At 45.1% G+C, this 20,279-nt stretch overlaps 1 protein-coding gene across 8 annotated transcripts in view; it reads right to left on the bottom strand.

Annotated features, from left to right (window-relative positions):
• MAST2 (microtubule associated serine/threonine kinase 2) overlaps window positions 1-20,279 on the bottom strand; it is a 252,949-nt gene that overhangs the window by 8,446 nt on the left and 224,224 nt on the right. For all 8 annotated transcript variants that reach the window (XM_064281895.1, XM_064281898.1, XM_064281897.1 and 5 more), the window contains 9 exons: window positions 19,186-19,340; window positions 16,996-17,071; window positions 11,144-11,353; window positions 6,580-6,681; window positions 4,157-4,289; window positions 3,269-3,330; window positions 2,938-3,023; window positions 2,237-2,445; window positions 1,024-1,162 (listed from right to left, as the gene is read on the bottom strand). In XM_064281895.1, the coding sequence (XP_064137965.1) occupies window positions 1,024-1,162; window positions 2,237-2,445; window positions 2,938-3,023; window positions 3,269-3,330; window positions 4,157-4,289; window positions 6,580-6,681; window positions 11,144-11,353; window positions 16,996-17,071; window positions 19,186-19,340 (1,172 nt within the window). The remainder of the gene's footprint in view (window positions 1-1,023; window positions 1,163-2,236; window positions 2,446-2,937; window positions 3,024-3,268; window positions 3,331-4,156; window positions 4,290-6,579; window positions 6,682-11,143; window positions 11,354-16,995; window positions 17,072-19,185; window positions 19,341-20,279) is intronic.

Below are 20,279 nucleotides of genomic sequence, written 5' to 3'. Positions count from 1 at the left end.
CTCACAGAGTTAACAAGAGGAGGAGTGGCCATGTGAACTCAGGTCTGTCTACTGTGAAAGCCACTTTCCACTACAGAGGCTTATCACTGTGCACCAGCCCCAGGCTGGAAATCTGGAAGATATCCCAGACTTCTGCCCTCTTGATTCCTTTTCCATCCTCTACCCCCAACTTTGTATTTTCCTTTCTACTGCCCAACACCATCTCCTCTCTTCACCATCCTGATTCTCTCTGTGCTGGGGCAGGCATTACTGGCTTTGGCCTGGTCTACTGCAGTGGTCTGTCTCTTTCCACTGGCACAGTGATCTTCCTAAACCTAGAACAAAATTTGAGCATGTCATTTTATCACATGGTTGGTTAATAGGCTCTTCAAAGGCTCTCTAGGTCCCTTTAAAATGAAACCTAAACTCCTAACAAAAGGACCCCTGATGATCTAGTCCCTACCTAGCTATTTCTTACTGTTCTCTGACTAGGCACCTAAGCGGCACCCATGCTGCACTAGGTGTAGGTCCTGAGCACATCATGTTTTCTCACCTGTGTGCCTTTGCAGCTTCTCCTTCTCAGCTTTGGAAAGCTCCTCCCACCTTTTTCCATCAGACAAATGTCCTCCTAGAAACAGCCTGTACACATATAGTGTAGTTCTGTGTCCCATACCAGACTTAAGCTTTACAGGCCAGGGACTATATTTATAACTATGTATATTCCCAGGCCACAACATAGTGCTTGGCACAGAGTAGGTGTCAGTAAATGCTGGGGTACTTGTTCAGCCATCTACAAGATATTGCTGCTTGGTTTCTTGAGCAGGGATCCTCAGTGACTCTTTTGTGTCACTGAAGCCTTCTGATGCCCCTCCCAGATCTTTCTAGCAATGGTCTTTGGGGTGGTCGGGGAGCTGGAATAGTAGGCCTAGATGGACCGTTTCCTAGCAGCCATTCTGGAACACATTCAAACATGCCATGTTACTTCTATTTATTTAGAGACCCAAGAGGGAGACCCAGGACAAGGGACTCAGATAGAAAGCATACTTGTCAGGCTTGAGGTCACGGTGCACAATGCCATAGTTGTGCAAGTACTCCAGGGCCAGCACGGTTTCCGCGAAGTACAGACGCACCATGTCCACAGGTAGGGCCCCAATGTTCTTCAGCAGAGTGGCACAGTCTCCCCCTGCAACAAGCCCAGGCCACCATGAGAGGAGGATGCTGCACCCTGCTCTAGATGGGCCCAGGCTTGCAATCTCTGAGGCTCCAGAGGAGACAGCTTCACAGAATACCCTAAGCTACCAGAGAATAGGTTTCTAGCCCCTCTGCTGCTGGCATGATGAGGACACAGTGTGGAGGGGAGTGGAAAGTTAGGTGAATCTACCAATGATCGTCAAGGGGATAATATCCAGGCCAGAGAGGGAAGAAAGCCAGACCTCTCTACCAATAAACTGACTTGTAGGGATACGATTGAAGTATTTTAAGATGGGAATCCTGTATGTTGTAAACATATTTGGCTGAGACTTTAGCATTTATTCATTTATTTCCTTTATGCTGGCATCCCTTTAGTTTCTGAATAAAGTAACACTAGAAACTCTCAGCACGTACCCACGGAATTAAAAGGGGAGTTTTGTTCAGCTTCAACCTTAAGACTTAGGCAAAATATCTTTGGAAGCTATGCACAACAGTAAGGACGGGAATGGGAAGGCCCCTGGCAGGGCTGCTGCCCTCTCTGGAGCTGGGCCTAGATGGACCCCACATGGGTGTTACTCTTCTACTCCATCCTTAGAGTATTTTACATGGTTTCAAGGGGCATCCCCTCCATAGCCATCAGGCAGGGCAATGGCTTTCCTTTCTTCTGAAGGCCCAGATGTAATCCTCCCAGCCCTTCATCCTGGGTTTCTGTGGCTCCACCTCCTCCTATGTTCCTGCTTGGCCCCAGCAGGCTCCAGGGTGGAGGCTTCTAAAGCTGCTGGGCTGCCACATCCTGGCCCGAGTGCCTCTCACAGCATCTGACATGGGCAGCCCTTGTGGTTAGTTACTGCTCCAGAAGCCTCTCCCTGTGAGAGGCAGTGAGACTCGTACCACTATTGCCAAGAGGTCTCTGAGATCCTGAGGCAGAAACTAATGCCAAAGAGGGCTTGGGATGCTGGGCCCTGAAGCTTCACCCCGATACAAAGCTGCTGATCTCAGCTCAGGGCTAAGTCTCAGATCATGCCTTGGCTTTACGCTAGACCACTTTCCCCTGGGACTTCAGTACCTTCGACATACTCCATCACCATGCACAGGTGACGCTTGGTCTCAAAGGAGCAGAACATGCTGACCACAAAGGGGTTCTCGGCAAAAGTCAGTATGTCACGCTCCACGAAGGCCTGCTGGATCTGGTTCCGCAGGATCAGGTTCTGCTTGTTGATCTTCTTCATGGCAAAGCGCTGCCGGGTAGACTTGTGCCGCACCAGGAATACGGCCCTGGGAAACACAGCCCATCCCATCCCCCGTGGACCCTTGGCACCTGAGCTATGATCGCCACTACCCAGAGCTGGGGTGGCCAAGCCACCGCCTCTCACATCTTACAAATGCACCGAACAAGGAGGCAGTGTGTGTGTGTGTGGGGGGGGGGGGTGCTTATCAGTGAGAAGAATCTGGGCCTGTTTGGCCCATAAAGCTCTTAAATTTTCTAACTGATAAGAGACCTGATCTATCAGGTCCTGAGGACGCAGCTCAACTCCTCCCCAGAGCTCAGGGAGGGAAGGAGTGCTACCAAGAGGGGTGGGAGTATTGCCTGGGACAGAAACAACGCTCAGGTGTCAGAGGAAACTGAGCCCGTGCCTCTCCAGGAGGCTTCAAGGAGGGAGAGGGTCCATTGCTGCCCAGAAGACTGGGTGTCATCCACTTCCAGAAGGAGGAGCCTAAGGGCTGATTTAGCTCCAGTCCTGGCCACACCCTGACCCCTGCCTTTACCCATAGGCGCCATTACTGATGAGCTTAATGGTTTCAAAGTCCTCTTCAGAGGGTGTCTTTTTAGATGGTACAGATGCCCCACGGCCCTGAAAGACAAGAGAAAAGACTTGGGGGAAGCTTTGGCCACAGCATCAGCTCAGCTTTTAGCTCTGTTGCAGCCTCCTGTCTAGTCCTGCTCAGAAGGTAACCCACCCCTCCTTTACATGCCCTGGGGAAGAGTTGAGCCGTGTCCTCAGGACGTGCTATATCAGACGCTCTCTTAAGCAGGGCCCAGTCTTTTGCTTCACAGTGCCCATGCTCCAGGATTATGGCAGGAGTTCAGGGTCTTTACCTCAACTGAATCATCTGTCTCTGGAGTGTCAGGACTGTCATAGCTGCTCAACTGGACCATTTCTAGAGACAAAGCAAAGACACAAGAGAAAGTGCGTGGCAATGTCAGGCATTTCAGCAGTCCCCTCAGACCACACAACAAGTACATGCAGGTTAGGCGTTAATGCTTTCTGCATTAGCCTTGGATGCAAATCTAGCCCTGTGGCTCTATCCTCAGTGTTGTCACAGCTTTGGGATCAGGAAACAAGCCAAATAATATTGCCACCTCTCTTTCCAGGAGTCCAGTGCCATTCACAGGGCTTGGTATATTCTATAAAACTTCTCTTGGGACTTGGGACATTTACTGGAAAGCAGGGCCCAAGGCTGAGCTACCAGTCCCCATCCTGCTGGCCAAGACTCTACTCTGAAGCAGGGAAGGCAGGAGGAGGGCAACTATATACCAGGGACTTGGAAGCCCATGGTTTGTACAGGGAACTATTCTGAAGTCCAGAAGAATGGAGATAGCCTCTGATGCCCTGTGTAGTCCCAAACTACCCCAAAGACACGAGAAGACTCGTAAAGTGGCCAGCAGGAGACGCAATCATGCAGAGGAGGTGACCATTTTTGAAAATGTGATTGTGGTCCTTTTATGTTGACTTCTTTTGACCTTGGGCTCCAATTCCAACCCAGCTGGACCCAAGGCGGTCAAGGTTGGAGTGTATCAGGCAGATGCAAACAGCAATTCCAAAGGAAAGGTTGTTTAATGGCAAAGAACGTAGGGTGCCTCCTATAGTCCTGAGGCTCCCGATGCTGTGCTGTGTCCACATCCAAGCTAAGGCTCTTCTACAAGTTGCTTTCCTGCTGTTCAAGTCTGTGGGCTATGGGGCTGGCCACCAGGCAGCATGCTCACCCTCTAGGGGATCACGTGTAAGGCCCAGCTGGCTAACGATGTAGCGGGGAATGTCACATTTAATCCCTTGTCCCTCTTTGGCGTGGCCCTCAGCTGCTTCTAACAGGTGGTAGAACTCCTCAGGGTCAAACTCCTGTATCAGGCGAGAAAGGTAGTCAGTGCTGAGAGCTACAAGTGAAGGCTGTTGGCCTTTCTGGTTTTACAGCATATACCCAAAGTGGGATGAACAAGACTTTTTTTTTTTTTTATGATGGACCACCCCTACTCCTGAATACACAAAAACAACATGATCATGAGAATGGGGAGAGGCGGACTCAGAGATCACCTCCAGGTTAAACATCTAAGTATATGCTGCAAAAAGGATCAGAGCTTTTGGGTTCAAGATTGCTCAGCTTATTCACCCAGTCTCAAGCCTTCCCCCAAACAGATGGCATCGTCCAGCGTGTTCACATGGCCAGTCTAGATAGCAGTCTTGGCACACACTCAGTTATGGGTCACAAGAGCTTTGGCTCCCAGCCCTGGGCTGTGCAGGCGTACATGTCCTCAAACACTTCCTGCATGCCTTCCGTGTGCTAGGGGCTGGAGATCCGATGTGGAACAGAGCACAGCCCTTGTCTGCGTACATAATAATGAGGAACCCATTTACTGAGTGCTATTAAGTGCCATACTCTGGGCTAAGCCCTTAGAACAACTCTATGACCCTGCAGGCGAAATCAAGGCCCACAGTGATGCACTGACTTTCTATGGTCACAGAGGTAGGAAGAATAGAAAGCCAGCATCGAAATCCAGGCCTGTGCTTAATCATGGACTTCATGTTCTGGAGGGAGAGGCCCTCTGGTCCAGCCTCCATTTTGAACTTGGCTATTTTTCCTCTCTATTCTCACCATTTTGAAGAATTATACTACTACCTATCTGGATATACTCTAAGCCAGACCTAGAAGTCCTTTTAACTCCTTTTGCTTCCTCAGCCCCTATCTGGTCAGAGTATCTATTTCTCTAATTCACCTCTTCCTCTCTGTTCTCCTACCATTGTCCTAATTCAGGCCACCCTATCTTTTACATGAATTACTTTAAGTGCCTCCATACTGATTATCCTGCTCCTCCTGCCCTCTCTTCTAATTCACTATCCAAGTTGCAGCCAGAGTAACCTTTTAAAAAAGTAAACCTGATAAAATATTACTCAAATGGATATGAATGAATTACTGATGCATGTAAAAACATGTATGAATCTCACCAAAAAAATTATGCTGACCAAAAGAAGTCAGAACATACTATATGATTTCGTTTATATGAAATTGTGAAAAAAAGAAACTTGCCCACAGGGAAAGAAAGCAGAGGTTTCTTTAAAGAAAGAAAAGTTGCCTGGGAGTAGGGTGGGGAATGACTGCAAAAGGGCACAAGGGAACTTTCTGAAGTGACAGAAATGTTCTCTATGGCAGTGATTATACAGGTATATATATTTGTTGAAACTCATTGAACAGTATCACTCAAAAGGGACATATTTTATGTACATTATACCTCAATAAAGTTGGTTTAAAAAAAAAAAAAGAAAATCCAACCACGTCACGTTCTTGCCTAAACTTTCTGATGGTTCCAAGTGGCATTAAGGATAAAATGCAAGCTCCTGAGCTAAAGACCCAACACCCCCCATGATTTCTTATGACGTACTTTCCAGGCTTATCGCTCACCACTTCTTCAAACACACCCTGTACTCTGTCTACATGTTCCGTTCCCTAAATATACCATGCTTGTTCTCCTGGCAAATTCCTTATAGCATGTAAGGCCGTTTCCCAGGCCCTTTAGCTGGCAAGCTCACACTCATCCTTCAGGTTCCTGAATAAGCATCATATCCCCCCCAGGAGCTTTCACTGAGTTTAAAGGAGTTTAATGTTCTTCCTTCACTATATTCTCATTGCACCTTAAACTTACCTCAGTTGCAAGACTTCTTGCATCATTATGATTATTATTTACATGTCCACAGGTCTTATACTCCCTAACTCCACTGCAGAGTAAGCATCTTGAGTTTAGGGACTCTGCTTTATTCATGTCTGTACCTCCAGCGTCTAGTGTAAAGTAGGTACTCAGTATTGCTGAATGATGAATGACTCAATTTGTGCAAATTAAAATGGCCCGTGTTCTTTGATGCTCCCTTTCCCCATGGTGGCTGGAACACTGCGGTCTGGGGCCTGCTCAGTGTGGGGGTGGGCCAGACTAGTACTTCCCCCTGCCATGGCCCTCAGGACCATCCCCTTTTCCTCATGAGAGCCCTATTGGTCCCCCAATGCTCGCATAGCATCTTTAAATAAGGACTTCAGCAGCAGAAATGGCAGTGGGTGCCACTACAGTTTTGTTGTTGGCAGGATGCTTTCTCTACTGCCCCCTGCTCCCACCCTACCCCACTAACCCTCCCGGAGCCCACTCACCAGGCATTCCAGGAGACGAGCTGGGCGGGCAATAACAATCATCAGCTTTTTCACCAGCTGTATCACAAAAGCCACCTCTGAGCTCTCTGAGCGTTCATGGGCCTGCAAAGAAGACCAAGGTCACTTAAGCAATCCACTGGCCCAGTGTGTTTGGGCTGAGCAGGACTGGGCTGGGCAGAGCTGAGTACAGGGGATACAATTTGATGGTACAGAGAGCTCTGCAAAGCAAAGGACTCAGAGAAGGCCAGGTAGGCTGTGAGGGGGTGAACCGTTTGTGCTTTAGAACACTACATGCCACCCAGGAGCATCACAAAGATACACAACTTTCCCTGCTCTGCCATCCAACAAGCTTCACTTATCCCCCCAAGCCCCAGCGCAAGAGGCAACTCTCAAGGAACCTTCACTGATGTGATGTTCACTTTCTACCCCAGACTGTCAGGCATAGAAAGACCTCACAGCAGGGGCATGATGTGACTGGGTGGGTATCTGAGAAAGGTCACTCTGGCTACAGTACGGAGGGTGCACTAAAGGCGGCAAGGCCAAAAGCAGGAACCCAACAATAGGCTGTTGCAATAATTCAGATGAAAAAGGCGTAAGTCAAGGCACTAAGAATGGAGAGAAATGGACAGACTTGGGCCATTTCAGAGGCAGATGACTAAGCAGACCGGAGGGGTGCAAGAAGCAGGAATTGAAGGTAACTCCAACATCAATTTTAGGGAAACAGTGAAGCCATCACTGTTTAGGTGAGGATATGCAAAGAACATATTACATTTGGTTTTAAAGAGTAGATGGAGGGAAAAGATACATTCTGTAGAGTGTGGACTTGTGGAATGTGAGGTACCTATAGGGTATTTTCTTGAGTATTTGTTCAGCCCAAGAGGCCTTCTCTTTTCCCTGACACCTGCTCTGGCTTCCAGGAGCCACATTTTTATTATGTGGCTGTAGCCTTCCCTTTCATTCCCAATAGCTGAATGGTGTGGGTCAAAATTGGGTTTATCAGATTCTCCTTCCTAGAAGTTAAAAATGGGTGGGAAGACAACTGTTAATATCAGAGTGGCTAGAATTTTATCGCCTACTCTTGGATAAAATGAGATGGCCATATCTACCACAAAAGTAGAGAAAAAGAAGCCCAGAGAAAATGAGAGATAAGAGGAAGGAATACTTTCTGGGCTTCCCACAGGTTTGGCTTATAGTTCTGGACCTTTCTTATAGGCCTAGTTATATTCATTTCTTTAGTTCTCATCATTAGTTTCCCTTTATTGCTTAACAGAAACCCTGGTAGTGTAGTGGTTAAGAGCTATGGCTGATTACCAAAAGGTCAGCAGTTCAAATTCACCAGGGGCTCCTTGGAAACTGTATGGGGCAGTTCTACTCTGTCCTATCGGGTCGCTATGAGTTGGAATTGACTCCACTGCAACTGGTTTGATTTTTTGTTTTTTTACTGCTTAACTACTCCAAGGTAGATTTCTACTACTTGCATCCAAAGAATATTAACAACGTGGGAAGTCAAAGTGGAGGAGTGCAGTAAGCAGCTGGGTGCACTGATCTGGAGGCAGCCAGATGTGGGCGTCCTCTGCATACACAGGGTAACTGAAGGCATGCAGCAGAGGAAGCTGCCCAGGGAGACAGGGGGAAAGGAGATCAGCCACTCAGGATGGTGCCAAGCATTTAAGACACAGGCAGCAAGACACGAGAGAACAGTGTCATAACAAAAAGGGAAAAAAAATTCAGGAGGAGGTAATAATCATGTAAAGTTCCATAGAGAGGTAAAGAAAGGTGAGGACTGAAAGAGGCCATATGATTTGGCAACTGGCCAGTGAGTTCCTTGGTGACTTTCGCTTGGATGGTTTTGAGTGGAATGATGAAAAGAAAAACTACAAGGCAGGAGACTGAGTAGTGAATAGGTTATAAGGGAAAAAAATAGCAAATGAGGACCCTTAAAAAAATTGGTTATGAAATAAAGAGAAAGGCTGGGGAGCTAGTGAAATCTTACTTATTAAGACTTAGCTCAAATGTCACCAACTCTGTAAAGCCTCATCTAAGTCCCCTGCTCCTAATAAACACACACACAAAGTATTTACTTCATTTTCTATGTTTCCTCACACCACTGGTACTATCATGTTATTTTATAATTAGTTTCCTGTTTCTACAGCCCACAGTAGGGCCTTGTGAGAAGACAGGCTATATCTCTCCTCTTTTTTATTTCCCTCACATGGTAAGCCTAACATAGTGCTTCTTACATAGCAGTTGTCAGTCAGTGTTGACAAAGTATTTGAAAATGTATGACCTTAGGCCCTGGAACAAACACACCTAGGTTTGGGTTCTAGCTCTGCTACCTAAGAGATGAGTCGCTTGGGTTAGTTACTTAGATTCTTGAAGCTTTAGTTTCCTCATCTGTAAGTTTTGGGAATAATAATTGTAGCTTCCTTACAGGATTTTTGCGAAGATTAAATTAGATGAATTAAATGAGATACTACAGTGTCTAGCATGTATTGTTTATGACATGTTAGTGATTATTATTTTAAATGCAAATCTGATCATGCCATTTTCCAACTTAAAAGCACTCAATGATTCCCCACTGCCTTCATGATAAAATCTAAGCTCCTTACAAGGTCCTTCATGATGCATGACTTGACTCCCGGTCTAACCCTTCAAATCTATCTACCAACTTTCTCCTGCAGGCATCCTTCACTCTAGTCATGCCAAACTATTTCATCTACAATTCCTGGCATGTATCAAGTTCCTCTACACCTCTGAGAGGTGAACTCCTACCCACTCCTTAAGACTCAACCTTCCCTCAACTCCCTATGCAACATTAGCACGGCCTCCTGTGCCCAGGATCTACCTCTGTTTAGTGCTCATCAGTCACCCTGTACTGTAATAAATGAAGCAAGATAATTCAGATAAAGCATTCAGTATTGCGTCTGACACACAGTACACTTCAATGACGGAAAGCTGCTATTTTTATTATGTGTGGATGGGTCTGTGACACAAGTCAATGGCATATTCGTTTAGACAGAGCTTTTGATGTAGTATTTTTTTCTGCATTCTCAGAGCCTAGTGCCTTAGGGAACAGATGCACAGACTGGCTCCAAATTGGCGCCCTTCCTACCACACCAAACATTTACTTCAGGGTTTTGAGCAAGGCTCTGATTTCAGCATCGTAGAAGAAAATTAATCTTAGGTGTAAAGGAACCTTGGAAGCCACTCCACATTTATCTTATTAATCTTTTACCTGATGTGGCAATCCTGGTTCCTAAATGTTTTGGGGGCATTCTGATCCATTGTGGGAAAACTGTTAGAAAGTTATTCTTGAATAACTGCCAGTAATTATCACCAACTTTGGCTTTCTAAATCATATTTCTACAACGTTTGAATTTAAGTATTGCTTTTTAAGTCAGAAAAAAAATTTTTTTTGTACAAGGAATTTTTTTTAACCTTTTTTTTTTCCCACCTATTAAATAAAATTCCTTCTCCCTCTAACTTCTGCCCACTGGGTAGTTATGCCTTTTAGGGCTCCAAAGAACAATCTGCCACCATTATTTGACAGCAATAATCATGACCATCTTTAGTCATCCTTTCTCTAGGTTCAACTTTTTCCTAAAATTATTTTTAATTCCTCGATCATCCCAATTTCTTGACTAACATATTGAAGTCCTGTTTGATCATGAGCCCTGGGTTCTCAGCTCAGCTGGTATTACTTTAGAGAGAGGTCGTGGGTCTGGAGATAACAAGGGATTCTAGACCAGGAAACACCCTGGTGACAGGGAGAGCTGAGGTGAGGTAGACAAGTTCCCCCCACACTGCCCCCCTGAACTATTCTAATGGTGTAAAATAGGGCAACTGTGATCTAAGTGGGAAGGTACTTGATCACCTTATTGGAGTGGCTGACAACGAAGTGAGCACCAGGGCATGAGGAGTGGTTAAGAACTCAATATATGTTTTGGTCTTAGCCATCTCTGGATTACCTTTGGCCTCCCAGAGTCTTTTCACGCTGGGGGGGATCAGGCCTCTAAACACATAAGTACCCCCCCCCGCCCCGCACAAGAGAACTTCTCACCATGCAAATGGAATGTCAGCAAACAGATAACCCATAGTATAAGCCTCAGGTCTACTTTTCCTTGGCTGAAAAGAAAGCCTAAAAGCTCAGCTTAAATCAATATTTCTACTAGGAGAGAGCCCACCACAGCTAATGGGGCCATTTTTTGCCTTTAGGTTACAAATCTCCTAGTTAAATACTTACGAATACTAACAATGTTAGAGCTGCAGGCAGGGTAATAAAAGCCTGGATTAGGAAAGAAAGGATCCACAGAGTTGATGTCCTTTGGTATCAACCAAGGTGGGACACAGGCTGAGGAGGAATCTATGTCCATCACATTTGAGAGTGGGCCCTGCATACCAGCAAGGAAATCTGCAGGGAGTTTAGGGCCTGGCAGAGCCACCCTAGTGGTGGGAAACAGAGTAGGAAGGCTGGGAACCCTGCTAATGCCTTGATCTCAGTTTGGGACTAGTAATCCTTTACCACGTGGAGATTTCATCAGAGCAACGGGTACGGGACACTCACATCTTGCAGAAGTTTCTCTAAATTCTCTTGAAGTTCATAGAAGTAGTGTGATGTAATGAGGCCACTCCGAGATTTATCCAGGCAGTCTCGAGCCATCTCAATCACCTGATGATGAATAAAGCTCAAGGCTCCATCTGCCAAGGGCAACACACTGTCTGGAGTGTTGGAGGAAATAAATTCTGCTAGACGTTCTTCCATTTGTGCTGTGGCCTGAGAATAAAAGCAAGAAAAGTGACACTTCCCTTCTAGTCCTAGCTTAATTGGAGCTAAGCCTGAAGGACCTGGTAACAGCATAAGGATGGGCTCCATGTGACCTGGCTTCCTGATGCTGCACTTGGGGAAGCTAATGACTGAAGAGAGAAAAAGATCACCTTCAAATCAAATTAAAATGCCTTAGCATATATTCAAGGCCCTCCATCAGGCCGTGTCCATCTCCCTTCACTTCCTGCAGGGCATGTTCTCTTGCCCTCATGACACTGAAGTATTTCCTGTTCGCCCCCTGTACTATGCTGTTTCATGCCTCTTTCTTTCTGCTGTTCCCTGTGTGTAGCTTGTACTCTGCCAAGCCTGCCTGGCAAACTCCTACTCCTCCTAATTTCAGTTCAACCATCATCTCTCTTCTGGGAAGACTTTGATTCTTCTGGGCAAACTAGGCTTTCCTTTCCTCTGAGCTCTCACTCGACCTTTCAACAGTACTTAATGTAGGGACATTGCTTGTTTCTCAGCCGTTCTCTTGAGGGCAACTTCTTCAAGCCAGAGAGTTTTATTTATCTAGGATTCTCTTAATCCTAGGACTCAACTGAACTAAGCAGATGCTCCTATTTACTAAAGGTGCAAACCTGCCTGGCCATGGACCTCGAGTTGAGATGGCGTTGTGGATAGGAATATGTCACTGGCCTGGATCCCTAGCAGAGCTGAATGGAGGTTCTGGCTCAGAGCCTACTGAGGACGTAACTTTGTAAAACCCTGTGAAAATGACAAATATGTATCAGTGAACATTTTTCTGGCTGCACACCTAGGACTCATACCTTTGCCACCAGTTAGCAATTTCTGATTTCCAGGGTATATTTAGGAGAATGTATACATATATATGGTGTAATGTGTGTATAGGGGGAGGGAAGGGTGGAAAGGAGAGGGGAAGGGATCTTAAGGCATCTTCTCTGACAATTCACTTTACGTGAATAACTGGAAACATGTGCATAAAACACAAACCTACAATGCCAGAATGATAATACAGTACCTACACACAACAAAGAGGAAGAAATATGTGAGATACATTTCTAAACACCACACACTCCTGAGAGGAGCCCCGGTGGTACAACAGTTAAGCACTTGGCTATTAAACAAAAGGTTGGCAGTTTGAACTCACCCAGCGGCTCCTCAGGAGAAAGACTTGGCAATCTGCTTCCTTGAAGATTACAGCCTAAACTCTATGGTGCAGTCCTACTCTGTCACGTGGGGTTGCTAAAAACAACAACAAAAAAACTAAACCTGCTGCTGTCGAGCCGATTCTGACTCATACCGACCCTACAGGACAGAGTAGAACTGCCCCATAGAGTTTCCAAGGAGTGCCTGGTGCATCTGAACTGCTGACCTTTTGGTTAGCAGCCATAGCACTTCGCCACCACGCCACCAGGGTTGCTATAAGTTAAAAAAGTCAACTCGACAACACACATCAACAACACACCTCTGAACTTCTCTGTAAAAGGCCAAGTACAACAAGATTATTACAAGCTGTTTGTTCTATTCCCCTTTCTCACTTTTACTCTTTAGTGTTTACTACAAGGCTAGAAAGTACAGCCCACAGGGCACAGGGTCGGCAGAGAAATAACAGCTAACACTTACTGAGTGTTTACTATGTGCTGGGCACAGCAAGAAATGCTTAACGCTCATTAATCTTCGCAAACTCCCTATAATACAGACACTGTTATCATTCCCGTTTAGAGAGGAGGCAAATGAAGTTCAGAGAAATTAAATAATCTGTCCAGGGTCATAGAGCTAATAAATAGTAGAAGTGGATTTGAGCCCAGTCTGGCTCCAGAATATGTGCTCTCTCTTATTACTATGCTTCACGGTGTAGGTCCAGAAGGAAAAGCACAAGGGCTTCACCCTCTTTTCCTAGGCTATCCATGTGTGTAAGGGCAGTTCAGGAAGGCCAGGTCACAGTGTATAGGTATCGGATGCTAAAAAGAAATGCCAATGGGAAACAAGGTCCTAGTTTCATAGATCAGTTGCCATTGAGTTGATTCTGACTCGTGGCAAACCTCATGTGTTACAGACTAGAACTGCTCCATGGGGTTTTCTTGGCTATAATCGTTATGGAATCAGATCACCAGGCCTTTCTTCTGTGGGATTGCTGGGTCGGTCTGAACTGCCAACCTTTAGGTTAGTAGTTGAGTGCAAACCATTTGTGCCACCCAGGGACCCTGGTTTCACATGTTGTTGTTAGCTACCGTTGAGTTGATTCTGCCTCATGGCAACCCCAAATGTGCAGAATAGACCTGCTCCATAGGGTTTTCAAATCTTGTCTTCTGAGGCACCGCTGGATAGGTTCAAACCATTAACCTTTTGGTGAGTGCTTAACCATTTCTGCCACCCAGTGGTGGGCTTTGTCCCTGCTTCCTGGGAGGCAGTCTCTAAATCCTTGGAATTTCCCCTAATCATTAAGAGTATCTGTGTAATACATATTTGGTCCCTTAGACAACATCTGAGAGCTTGTTTTTTAATTTTATTTTGTTGTTGAGAATAGATACAGCAAAACATATACCGGTTCAATAGTTTGTACAGGTACAATTCAGTGACACTGATCACATTCTTTGACTTGTACAACCATTGTCATCCTTTTCCGAGTTGTTCCTCCCCCATTAACATAAACTTACTGCCCCCTAAGGTTCCTAGCTAATCATTTGAGTTGCTGTTGTCACTCCGATCCCATATAGATAGTTCTTAAAAGAGCATAATGCTCAAGGCAGATATTTTATTAGTTAAGCTCAACTATTATTTGGTTTTAAGAACAAAGTATCAGGGATATTTTTGGTTTAAGGTTTAAAGATTATCTCAGGGCAATAGTTTCAGGGGTTCATCCAGCCCTCTTGATCCAGAAATCTGGAGTCCATGAAAATTTGAAATTCTGTTCTGCATTTTCCGCTTTTGATCAGCATTCTTCTATAGGCTGTTTGATCAAAACGTTTAGTAATGTAGGCAGGCACCATCCAGTTCTGGTTCATAGCAAAAGAGGCAGTTGTTCATGGAGGCAATTAGCCACACATTTCATATCCTCCTCCTATTCCTGACTCTCCTTCCTCTGTTGCTCCGGATGAACACAGACCAACTGTTGTGCCTTGGATGGCCGCTTGCAATTTTTTAAGACCTCAGGCGCTCCGCAACGAACTAGGAGGGAGAACAGAAGCACTAATCGTATTATTAGGCCAATTAACTGCGATGTCCCATGAAACCATGACCCTAAACCTCCAAAGTGAGGAACCAAATCCCATGAGGCTTTTGGTTCTAAGCTGCCTTAAAAAAAAAAAAATTTTTTTTTTTTTAATTTTTGGTTGTGGTTGTAGATGTATCTAGTATACAACTTTTGCCAGTTCAACTCTTTACAGATGTTCAACTTATTGATAGCAATTAAAATAATCTGCTGTGCAATACTACCCTTAAATCAACGTAATTTTTCCATCACCATTAACCCCCTCCCCATCCCACTCCCTCTTGCCTCTGGTAACAACTAATAAACTCTGGTCTCTATACAACCGCTTTTTCTTATCTTTTTATATAAGTGAGGTCATACAATATTTGTCCTTTTGTGATTAACTTATTTCACTCAGTATACATCTTCAAGATCCATCCATATGGTAGCCTGTACCAGGACTTCATTTCTCCTACTGGCTGAGTAGTATTCCATTGCATATATGTACCACATTTTGTATATCCATTTCAACTGGTGATGGGCACTTAGGTTTCTTCCAACTTTTGACTGTTGTGAATGGTGCTGCAATGAACAAGTGTACAAGTCTGTTTGAGCCTCTGCTTTGAAGTATTTTGGGTCATATGGTAGTTCTATTTTTAGTTTTTTGAGGAACTGCCATGCTGTTTTTAACAGCTATACCATTCTGCATTCCCACCAGCAACGGATAAGGGTTCCAGTTTCCCCACATCCTTGCCAACATTTGTTATTTTCTGTGTTTTTTAATCTTAGCCATCAGGGTGGGAGCAAAATGGTATCTCAATGTCATTTTGATTTGCATCTCTCTGATGGCTAATGACGCTGAGCATCTTTTCATGTGTTTGGTGGCCATTTGAATGTCTTCTTTGGTGAAATGTCTATTCAAGTCTTTTGCCCGTTTTATGACTGGGTTGTCTTTTTGTTGTTAAGTTGTCAGAGTTTTAGATATATTTTGATTATTTAATTCTTACCAGATACATAGTTTCTGAAGATATTCCCCCACTTAGTAGTCTGTATATTCACTTTTTTGGTAAAGTCTTTTGATGAACCAAAGTTTTTAATTTTTATGAGGCCCCATTTATTCATTTTGTCTTTTGCTGTTTGTGTTTATTATTAGATAATCCACTGTTAAAAGCTAGGCCCAACAACGTTGCCCCTGCATTTTCTTCTAAGAATTTTATGGTTTTCTAATGGTTTATTTTAATTAGATCACTCAGGATAGGGGTTAGCCATACCAGAAAGGCTAACCACATGAATTCAGGATTGGAGCTTTGAGCCATGTGATACTGCATCAAAGTTTACATATTGTCTGAGGTAGCTTTCCTAGTACAAGAGCAGAGCTGGGAGGGGAAGGGGCTGGAGATTGAGTTCAATCATGTGACCAATGATTCAATCAATCATGCCTACATACTGAAGTCTCAATAAAAATTCTGGATGCTAAGGCTTGGTGAGCTTCCCTAACAGTATTCTCACATACCAATGTGCCAGGAGGGGGACACGTTCTGATTCCACTGGCGGAGGTTAATGGAAGCTTCTCAGCTGGGACCCTCCCAGGCCTTACCCAATGCACCTTCCTCTTTGGCTGATTCTGATTTGTATCTTTTTGCTGTGATAAAGCTATAATTTTAAGTATAACACTTTCAGTGAGTTCTGAGTCATTCTGGTAAATTATTGAATTGGAGGGGGGAGTGGGAACTCCAAAATTTGTAGCCAGTTGGTCAGAAGTAAGGGTGGTCTGGGAACACCCAAACTTGTGGTTGAGCAGACTTGGAAGTCCAGAGGGCTGTGCCTTTATCCTGTGACGTTCAGCCTAACACCTGGTAGTTGGTGTCAGAAGTCACTTGCAATAGCCAATCCACAGAGTTGTGAAGGCTATTTCTCAGCTATCTCAGGATAGCAATCTACCTTCTTCCCTCTGCATTTTCTAGCTTGAAAACACAAATCTAAATGTTAGTAAGCAACTCTGAGGTCTTGGTCCGGTAATGAGGTGTTATTTAAGAACTCTGTATCAAATGAAGGTGCTATCAGAGGGTCAATCTTGCTCTGGAGGACCCTGACTCAGGGATCCTGATGTGCAGTTAGAAACAAGGTTTCTTTCCCTTTCATACATGATGGGACACCTATTTAACATTTCTCTCTAGACACCCTTTTCTCCAGGGAGTGGAAAAACAGAGGCTCTGTAAGCACAATCCCCAAACTTACAGCCCTCTTCTGCCTTCCTCTTCTTAGGCAGAGCCTGGAAGCCCTGTGCTTGTACCTTCCTCCTCTGGGTACCTTTCTACTCTTCTGCTTGATTAGCTCTGCAGGCAGCACTTTATCGCCTCACCCCCAGCATCCTCCCATTGGGGTTGGTTGCAGTCAGCCATCCTCAGAAGAGACACTGGTCTTTTAAACAGGTCCTTACCTTGGGGAATCTTTCTTTGTACACATGATTCATCATTATTATTTCACTGTCAAAAGAAACTGGGGACCGTCCAGGACTAAATAAGAAAGAAATAATTGTGTTACTTTTGTGCTACAGAACCATCAAGTAGAAACATGACCATCCCCAGAGACCCTCCCTCCCGCTGCCTTCAGTACCCCATATACTTCCAACTTAATGAGTGCTGAGTTCCAGAGCCTTGCCAGGGTACCTTGTTCAGTTCAAAATGGTACCATGTGGAGCTAGGTTACTTTCTCTCTCCTGCAAGAAGCTTGGCTTTCACAAAGACCTCTGCCAGAGACTGCAAAGGCCTAGAAAGGAGGAAACCTATTCCCGAGCCCATGGGTGGCTTTCCTAGGATAACCTCCCTAGGACAGGACTCTGTTCTCGTAGCTTTTGCCAGTGGGGCTGGGTATAACCCAACATGTTCTATGAATCAAATTAAACCACCACCAAAGCAACCAAAGCAAAACTCTATACACCTGTATCTTTCTACAGACAAACTGCAGCCAGTGGGGCTCTGACCTAGGGGATAAATGAGTCCAATTCAGCCTCGTGTGAATTATAAGCCTGAGTTATCTATAGAAGTACATGGTATGTTTTTTAGCCTTAATTTATTATTTTCCCTCAAAATCTAAATTTCCCCTCTGGCCCATGTGTGGTTATATTCCATTAAAGAATTTCAAAGCTTGAGCAACACATTCGAATGGCTGTTTGGGTTCTGCTTAGTTTGGTGCTCCTGACGTGATTCCAGCTGGGCTGGATTCAGAACTGTTCCTCCCTGCCTTTCCTCTCTGGAACAATGCATCACCAAGTACCTAAGAGGAATGCAGCAGGGATTTCCCTGAACGCCAGTGTAGTCTTCTCAATCTCAAATGGCCTAAAAGGTAACCTTTACTCTGTGTGGGTTGCTGAGGCCACCAGGATTCAGGTGTTCCTCTATAGGAGGGAAAGACAAGGCACTGGGGATGCACGGCCACTCATCTGTATTCTTGATCCTTTATACTGAACTCCCAGTCATCTTCATTAAGCTCTGAACTTGAACCGGTCTTTGTGGTCTGGCCCAGCTCACTCCCTGACACTACAGTGCCATCATCACCTGAGGGGATTCTTTCTGGGAGGCCTGCTCCTCTGGGAACTCACCCTGCACATGTTAGCCCATTCATTACTTTCCAGGGACGCTGGAAAGCTGAGCTCAGTCATTAAAGCCATGATCATTTGAATCTCTGTCCCCTTTCTTAACCTTGGATTTTGGCATAGATTAACCAGCAAATGCCAAAGAAAATAACCAATTAATACAAGAAATTCACAGATAAATTAGCTGTTTGGGTTTGTTTGCTTTGATGAAGGTGAGCCCAGGCGATTCAGGGAAATGAGCTAGATTCCAATGGGGATTTAATTTTGAAATGGTCTTCCCTGAGTCAGCCTCTTGTGTCTTCAGCAGCCAACTTTTTTGGCTGGCTTGGCTCATACACCCTGGGCCTATAGGCCAGGTTCTGCAGCTCAGGTAACCATCAGGGTTGATGTTATTACTATTTTCCTTTTACTGAATGGAGTCTAAAGAATATCTCTACTATTAACTACTTTTAAAAGGAAAAAGAGAGGAACTGCTTGACCACATCCTCAGAGACCTCTTGGAGTAGTGAGTTGAGCTGTATCCAAAGCCAGAAAGGCCTTGAGCTTCACTGGACTTGGCTCACTTGAACTGTGCCAATGTATTATGCCAGGGGTTGGCCAACTATGGGCTACGGGCCAAATCTAGTCTGTTGCCTATTTTTGTAAATGTGGTTGTTGTGTGCCGATAAGTCAATTCTGACTCACAGCAACTCTCCAGGACAGAGTAGAACTACCCTATAAGGTTTCCTAGGCTTAATCCTTATGGGAGCAGATCATCAGGTTTTTTCTCCTGTGGAGCTGCTGGTGGATTTGAACCACCGACTTTTTTGGTTAGCAGCCGAGTGCTTAACCACTGCGTCAAAGTTTACATGTTGTCTAAGATTGCTCTTATACTATAAGAGCAGGGTTGAATAGCTGTGACAGAGCCTGTATGGCCTGCAAAGTATAAAAAACTTACTAGGTGGCCCTTTACAGAGCCAGTTTGCTGACTCCTGTGCTATGCAAACAAGCTGAGATCCACAGGGACTGGGAGACTGGGCAGAAGGCACTCCTCACCTGAGGCTGCGGGAGCGGGGCCGCATGGCTGGGGACTGCCGTCCCTCCTCATCTGGTACACTCTCTGTGCTGAAATGCTTCGTCAAAAAGTGCAGCTCATCGGCTGTAGGCTGAAAGGGTAACTGGTGTAGCTTCTCCTGTGAGGAGCATGAAGACTATGGAGGAAAACATTAACAAACAGCATTAAAGGCCTGCCTAAGAACAGTTCGTGAAAAGAGAAGAATTGCGAATGGTGAGGGGTTTCCTAATCAGTGTTCAAAAATAAACCCAAAGGACAGTCTTCTTTCCCTTGCTCTCTTTTGCCTTGACTGTTTATCTGTAGCCCTTCGGAAGCCTCTGATCTGAGGAAGTCAAAGCATTTGAGTTCTTCAGGAGCCTTACAGGGAGTTGGGCCCAGATCTTTATGAGGTATGAGGAATTGATACTACCTAGGAGCCTCTTTAGGTGGCAAAACGCATTTTTGTCTACATAGATCCTTTGCCCTCAATGAAGCTTTTGGCTAGTTGGAATGGTGAGTAATTAATAAATCATGTTTTCCAGCTCAGGAAATGTTCTAGGTATTTTCAGCCTGCAAATGATATCTCCCCTTAAGTTTTCCCTTCCACAAACCTTGGAAGAGCCATCCCAGTGTTGGCTCAGCAATGTTCTCTTTTGGTTGCTATCCAGAGAAGAACTGGTTTTGCTGAGGCTCTGATGGCTGTGCCCAGACTCTGGGGATACCAGTAGGCCAGGAAACCGAACAGGGAAGAAAATTTCTTTTAAATCTGGATTCTAAAGATTATGCTTGACCTGAAAACAATTATGAATTCTAAACAGGGCCCAATGATAAGATTCCTGGCAATAGCCCACTACCAATCACAGTAGAACAGGGTAGTGGTAGCTTGTGGTACTACAGGCGTCCCACAGATGCAGCTATCTCTGTGGCCCCATTTGGCTCCGGAGTCAGAAGATTGCCCTTCACTTGACACCCTGGCTGAGAGAGTGGGCAAGTCTAACACCATCAGCCCACTTCCCATTCACCAACTGATCAAGCATCTGGGATTTCATGTCAAAATTCATTTAGAGTCAAGGCTGCAGCACACCATGAGAACTCT

Source organism: Loxodonta africana, chromosome 3, assembly GCF_030014295.1.
Source record: "Loxodonta africana isolate mLoxAfr1 chromosome 3, mLoxAfr1.hap2, whole genome shotgun sequence".
Classification (NCBI taxonomy): Eukaryota; Metazoa; Chordata; class Mammalia; order Proboscidea; family Elephantidae; genus Loxodonta; species Loxodonta africana.
The sequence above is the reverse complement of the archived record's forward strand: the minus strand, read 5'-3'. Positions and strand labels throughout refer to the sequence as shown.